Raw genomic sequence first — 6,619 nt, 5'->3', positions numbered from 1 at the left:
TGAGTCTGTCAGGAAGCCTCCTTTGATTTTTACCTCAAGGTGATGGCAACCACCACCCCTTTCCACAGGGGTGGAAAGATCGATGTTTGATTGTGTGTGTGCTTTGCCACCCTTAACGATGCTACGATGTTTCACTGAATGGCAGATGGACTTGGTAACGACACATTTGTCTTCATTCTCCTTGGACCAGAGTGGCGGAGGAATTGATGGAGGCGAAAGCTTGATGCTGTGGTTCGATCTGGGTTTAATGCCACTCTCGGTGTCAGTGGTACTTCAGTTCAGACTAATTTTTTTAATGGCCTATCTAACGATCTTCGAATGTCAGCATGATGTGATAAAATAGTATGGGCCTGTGCTCCAAACAGACTTCTCTAAAGAATGGCTTTGATTCACACAATATAACGAAATACAAATATATAGTCTTTTAAATTCTTACTGCTAGAATAAAACCGTTTTGCAATGGGATTACACTTCTTGGGCATTCTTGTAGGTTACACATGGCCTTCAGTGATGTAAATAAAAAAAAATCACTGAAACTCCTCGATCTACTACCAAAATCAACAACATCTCTTGAAGTGATTTACGCTGTATACAGTAGCAGTGTTAAGTAAAGCGATGGTAATCTGAGTACTACCTGCACCCGTATTCTTGATTTTACAGCGAAATTAATCGTGGTCTCAGTTTGTAACGTGTGATTTATAACGCTAAGGAATGGGAAAGGAGTATCACTAATAACGTAGCATCTGAAACACCCAGGCACACACGGTTTAGCTTGTTTTTTATTACAATTGAAATGTATTCAAATAACCCAGCATCGATAAAAGGAATGCCAATATTCATGCACTCGAAGCCACAAAGAACTGATCCTGGCTTAGGTTTCTGCAGTCTCCATCGTAGATGGCAAATGCACTGATCGTCAAGTATAAAAAAATGAATTGAACCGCTTCTTTTTGGACGGGTCTTTTACGTTAGCTTGATCATATGGACACTGCAGAAGAAATAAAACAAGTCATTATTGCATTACTTAGCAATCAGTAAGAAAAAGCTCAACCCTGCTACGGTTAAAGAAGAATCGTTAATTATATTATATAAATCATTTGATCTAGTGTGCCCTCCAGACTAGCAGGAAAATAATGGCAACCCCAAGCAAATGGTCCTAATTAGTGCTCAAGAACCATTTCCTAAATATGTCCTTCCAACTCGAAGAATTTGACTGACCAAAGCAAGCTGTCCCTCCACCCCCTTAAACTTCTTTAGTTGGTGCATTATTGCAAACTGTTCTGCATAACAGAGCTCCTAGCAAGGCAAAGGGGCAGCCAGGACAATAACATTCTAGCCTTTCAATGTTGTCTGTAATAAGTGTAAACATTTCCCGATAATTTTAAACTTGTTTTCAAACGTCTGACCAACTGACTCTCTCTTTATAAAAGTGATTAATGAGTTTTCATCAAAGAGTGAGTCTTTGGCATCATTACTCACGAATTTCACACTGCAATAGTGTTATAAGAAAACTTTTTCAACTAAGAAGCCAAAGGAGTGAGCAGTGCACATTTGAACTGTAAATTACCCGGTTGTTTCCCTCCTTCCCCCTTTTCCCGTGCGCTGTTCTTTAAAGCATGTTTTAATAACTAAATTTACTAAGGGGAAATATATGTTACCCACCTGGGGCGTCAAACACTACTTGCCTGAGTAAGGTGAATTTGATCAACATATTATTATGGGCCTGATCTTGTCAGCCACTGAAAGCTACGGGACTTATGCTATTTACTTCAGTGGAAGCGGGATTGTGCTCTGTGTGCAAAATATAAAATATCACCTTCTCACACTGCACAACTTTGATTGCTAAATTGTATTCAGAAAATACCAACAGGAAGTCCTATTATTATAAAAATCACACAATATTCCACCGTACCCCACATCTTTTGATACTTCTCAGTCAGACTGGAAAACAGACCCTTCAACATAATTCTAGAAAACTAAACTACATTTGTGGCAAAATATCTCGGTTATGTTAGCTCATTTCTTTAAAAGGAGAAAGTTTGCTCGGAATAGACTTTCTGACATGCTGGTTCTTTTCATAGGCATCTTGCACTTGCCAACGAGAACATGACTTATATAAAACAACAGTCTATTAAATAACTCCTGTGAAATTCTCCTAGCAGTTCAAGGAGATAATGGTAACCTGAAATGTTGCAGCATTCTATTTTAACGTTAAGAAAATCCCTCAGTGACCTTTCCTGGACTTATTGTCCTTGGCTAGTCTAAATTTCACAGTGAAACATGCCAGATAGCTTGCTAGCTTTTCCTAATGCCAGCATTTAAAATATTTTTCTAAGTTATTTTAATGCTGCAAAGCAAGGATTTCATACTCACATGTCTGCATGCAGAACCACAGCATTTACCTCTCTGCAAGTGGGCAACTTTGGTGAACACTAAATAGCCAGTAACTGGATCCACATAGTTTTGCAGGCCAGCCTTAAAAAGAACCACCCAAAACAGAGTCAACCTCAATTCTATATAGTCTTCATCTCTTTGTGGTTTCAAACGGGAAGTGCTTTGACATTATCTCCCTAAAATCCAACTGCTTAACTGAAACCAGTTCAACTATTATAATCTGACCCTTATACTCTGTAACTCAGACAGAACTGACAAATAAAGAGATTTGGGGAAGTAATAGAGCAACAGCAGTGCATATTTTAACATAGCCATAGATTCAGCCTTCGCCATTCATTTCCTTAGAGATATTTTATATATTCTCTAAATTATTCTAAACTCGTTAGAAGAAAATGGACTTTCACTCCCAGGTTGCAGATGCATTTTACACGTCGAATTATACGAAAGTGTAAATGTATGATGCTGTATTTATGCTTCCAAAAAAGGGTCTAAGTGAATGTGACATTTACACTCTTCCTGTTCACTTTAGTCACTTTTGGACTTTTTTATGCCACATTCTTTTCCCTTTCTAAATGTTCTTGAGTTTTGATTACATTGTAAATTATTTTTTAAATGGCTATAAAATGTTGACACCTTCTGCTGCTTTCAAGTGCTGCTTGATCAAAAGCAACTTTCATCACGCCAGCCTTGACGCTAAAAAGTATAACTGCAATTTGCAAACATGGTGCAACTGTTAAACTATTTTATATTGGAGGGAACGTAAATACTTGGCTGGCATCCGCCTCTGGTGCTGGACAAAGCTGTGTGGTAGCAAGATATCACTTTTTAATATTTAGGTCACTTTTTGATTGTCATTTCCAGCAAGTGACCTTTGCAATTGCAACAATGCTTATAGCCAGCGGAAATGTTAAGATGCCAGGGTTTTGGATCGTGTCTTTGCCAGTATGGACATAGCTTTAAAATGTTCGACACCAAATACGTCACTCCTACGTTTTGGAGAGCAAAGATAACGCTCCCTGAGTTAAGCTGGAGCTGCACATTTCAAAAGTGATAGGCGAATCAAGTCCTTAGCTTCCCTGTTCTGTTGTGCATCCGTAAAGGGGCACATTCCTTGGTGTTTGCCTGCAGCCCCTGAGATACCGGACAGACTAACACAAAGAAGCGAAGCCCAAAGGTATTTTTAAAACGGGTCCAGAAAACCTGCTAAACATCAGCCATCACTAATGGCGACAAAGGCAGAGATGCAAGCCGCTTGCGAAAGGGAAGGCAGGTGGGAAATCTAGCCGCGGGACAGTTTCATGCCCACGTTAAGGTCATTTACTGTAACCATGCTGACTGCCTACAACTGCCATTTGACCCTCCGGCGGGCAGCTGCCTAGGAATGGGGGAATTCCTCAGTGGGAACCTCCTGCTGGGACCGATCTCGCTGGAGCCAATGGCAAAACTCCGCAACCGGAACAGAATCGGCCCAATGGCTGTCCAGGCAAACTCAGCGACTGCTGGCGGTGGAAGAGGCCGTTGCAGTGCAGAGGGGCGCGCAGCACAAGGTGCTCGGAGATGCACATCCGTGGGAGAAGAGGGAAAGGGCCAAGCGTTGTCTAGAGCAGGGGGAGAGGAGGCGGAGGCCACGTATTGCTACAGACTCCGTATTTACTGCAGAGTCTCATGGGCCTTCCATGGTGGGCTCCTGTCTAATGTATGTTGCCCCTACCGCTAGTGATGAGCCCCGCGCAGGTTGCTTCCATATCTGCACAAAACAAAACTAAACAAGGCTGCCCCACTTTCCTCCGCCCTCCGGAATGGGAGCTGAGGTACCAGCTCAGCAGCGATCCGCGTGCAAAGGGGAGCGGAGCGGTTATTAATCATGTCAGTGCGGAGCTGGAGATGGAGGGGAGAGTCACTTCACATGTCGGCACCCTGTCTGCCTTGAGGCTGTTATCGGGACATATTTCCCTGCCTGCAAAACACCCGAGCATTCCATAAAAACTAGGACTATAAGCTAGTTTGTCAGGCCCGGAGGCTGGGTAAATACACATTGGTGTTCAGGCTACCAGCACCGGGCAGTTTGCTGGGCGTCCAAGAGTTGCATTGTATCGCCACGTTGTTATTTTTGGACATATTTCTCCCTGACATAATCAATAACTAAGCTCTAGTGCTGTAAGTCCCCAGTGTGCAGGTAACATGGCTCACTCAGGGGCTGCAGGCGCTTTCTGTCTGGGGACTGCTATCCCTCTCTGGAAAGATTTCGCTTTTGCTGTCTTAATTGTTCTCTTTGTCCCAGGCCTTCCGTGACTTGCCCCAACCCTACAGAATGATGGAACTGGGAGCGCGCTCGAAAGGCTTCTCTGGTTTCCTGTGGGGTGTTGTGACTTTATTCTCTTTACAGTTCCCGTTGCGCCAGGCAGCGTCTTGTGAGCAAATGGCCACCTCTGCTCGGCCAGAGGCACGTGCCAATACCTCTGTGCAGAGACGTTCGGGCTAGAAAGGCCATCGCTATGAAATACCCCAAAAGGACCCCCGGCCACAGCAAGGAAGTTGAAAGGGCAAGACAGTCGCTGATCGTTAATGTGGCACAAGTGTTGCTGGGACACGGAGCTCCTGTCACTCTCTCGGTTGTGCATGCACGTCCACTTCTTCCTTGTGATCCCGAGAGCAGCCGCCTTAGCCCGCCTCCTCCCCCCTTTCCCTGCATCTCCAGGCCACACGCCGGTGCTCGCGACACGGTGTTGGGCCGATCCCCGCTCAGGCTGAGGGAGAGGCCCGGGCAAGCCAACCTGCCCATGCACTTCCATGGGGCTGGCTGCAGAGGGCCAGGCAAAGCTGCCAGCGTGCGCGGCACTGAGCAGCCCCGGGCCGCCCATTAGCCGCTGCAGCAGGGGAGCGGGTCCGCCGGGAGCCCCAGCCTGGGGCGCCGCCAGCCTGGGGCGCCGCCAGCCCCGCGGGAGCAGCCCGGAGCGGTGAGGCGGCTGCACAAGCAGCGCCCTGCGGGCCCGAGCAGGAAGCGCGCGGGACTCACCGCGCAGGCCTCCCGGTGCAGCGCCACGATCCGCTTCTCCGCCGCCGTCAGCAGCTCCTCGCTGCCCGGCCGGCTCGGCTGCTCGGAGCGCTCCCCGCCGGCGCCGCCCGTGGCCCAGCGCACCCAGGTGCCGCAGCCGCTCCGCCTGCAACGGGGCGCCAAGGACGCCGCTGCCATGGACCCAGGGGAGGGGCGGCTGCGGCCGCAGGAGAGCCCCAGCCAGCTGGCGGGCCCCATTCCTGGCACCCCTCGCCGGGGCGCCACCCACTCCCGCCAGGGCAGCAAGTCTGGGTCGCAAGCCCTGAACAGAGCCAGGCTGGTCTCCCCTTGCGGCTCGTGGCTGGTCTGCGTCCACCTGGGGAGGCCGAAAACAAAAGAACCGAGGTCTGGTGCTGTCACCTGTCACCCACCTCTGCTCCCCTCCTGCTAGTCACACCCCTGGCTAGTCAGAGAACCCTGAAGGCAATGGTGGGACTCCAGCGAGCTTGGATCAGGCCTTTAGACTGTCTCAGCTGCTTGTATAGCCCCTAGCCCAGCCATGCCTCCAGCCCAAGGAAGGACTTTGGAATTAGTGTAATATAATCATTAATAATGCCCTTGCCCCTGCAGTTGAGTTAGAAATGACCCATTCTACATGGACAAGGGGTTTACAGAAAATATTTAATTTTTGCATATTTCTGCTGTGTAGCCCAATAGTTTTCAGTACATCCCAACCAAATCCTGCTGGCATGTGTATATATGTTTGCACGACCAGGGCCTTAAAAGGAAAATACTAAATATGTCTGTTTTTTATTCTATATTCTCTCACTTTTTAATAGCTGGGTTTCCTGCCTGGGCAAGGAAGTGAATATCCAGATCAAGACGCAGTAAGTAGTCAGGCAAAGCAGGCTGCTGCTTGAGAGTCTTCAGTGAAAAGCATGTGTTCTAGGCTGCAGGTACATGTAACCAAACGCTATGCTCTGCACAGGATGAACCACTTTCAGATGGTCACAACTTTGTTAAATCATAACTAACTTATTTTCAACCCCAGTAAAGACTTTACTCTGCACGGAGGCCTATTCATCTGCGGAGTGTCCACTTCTGTATTTCAGTCATTTTTGTGCTCTTGGTTGTATTCAGGTTGAATTTAATTGTATTTTTGTATTTTATTTGAAAATAAAAAGTATACCATATAAACTTATGAACATCATATTGTTTTATTCCACAGCA

The 6,619-nt window shown here is 46.7% G+C and overlaps 1 protein-coding gene across 1 annotated transcript; it reads right to left on the bottom strand.

Moving 5' to 3' along the window:
- Positions 1 to 761: 761 nt before the first annotated feature.
- On the bottom strand, positions 762 to 5,859 carry C8H1orf53 (chromosome 8 C1orf53 homolog). Its single transcript, XM_039485379.1, is given in 5 exon segments — positions 762 to 988; positions 2,374 to 2,475; positions 5,411 to 5,568; positions 5,571 to 5,602; positions 5,604 to 5,859. Coding segments are annotated over 5 exon segments (408 nt in total). The 5' UTR covers positions 5,648 to 5,859; the 3' UTR covers positions 762 to 916.
- Between the last annotated feature and the right edge of the window lie 760 nt (positions 5,860 to 6,619).

This window comes from Mauremys reevesii, linkage group 8 (assembly GCF_016161935.1).
Source record: "Mauremys reevesii isolate NIE-2019 linkage group 8, ASM1616193v1, whole genome shotgun sequence".
In the NCBI taxonomy this organism is placed as follows: Eukaryota; Metazoa; Chordata; order Testudines; family Geoemydidae; genus Mauremys; species Mauremys reevesii.
This window is presented reverse-complemented; position numbering and strand designations above follow the sequence as displayed.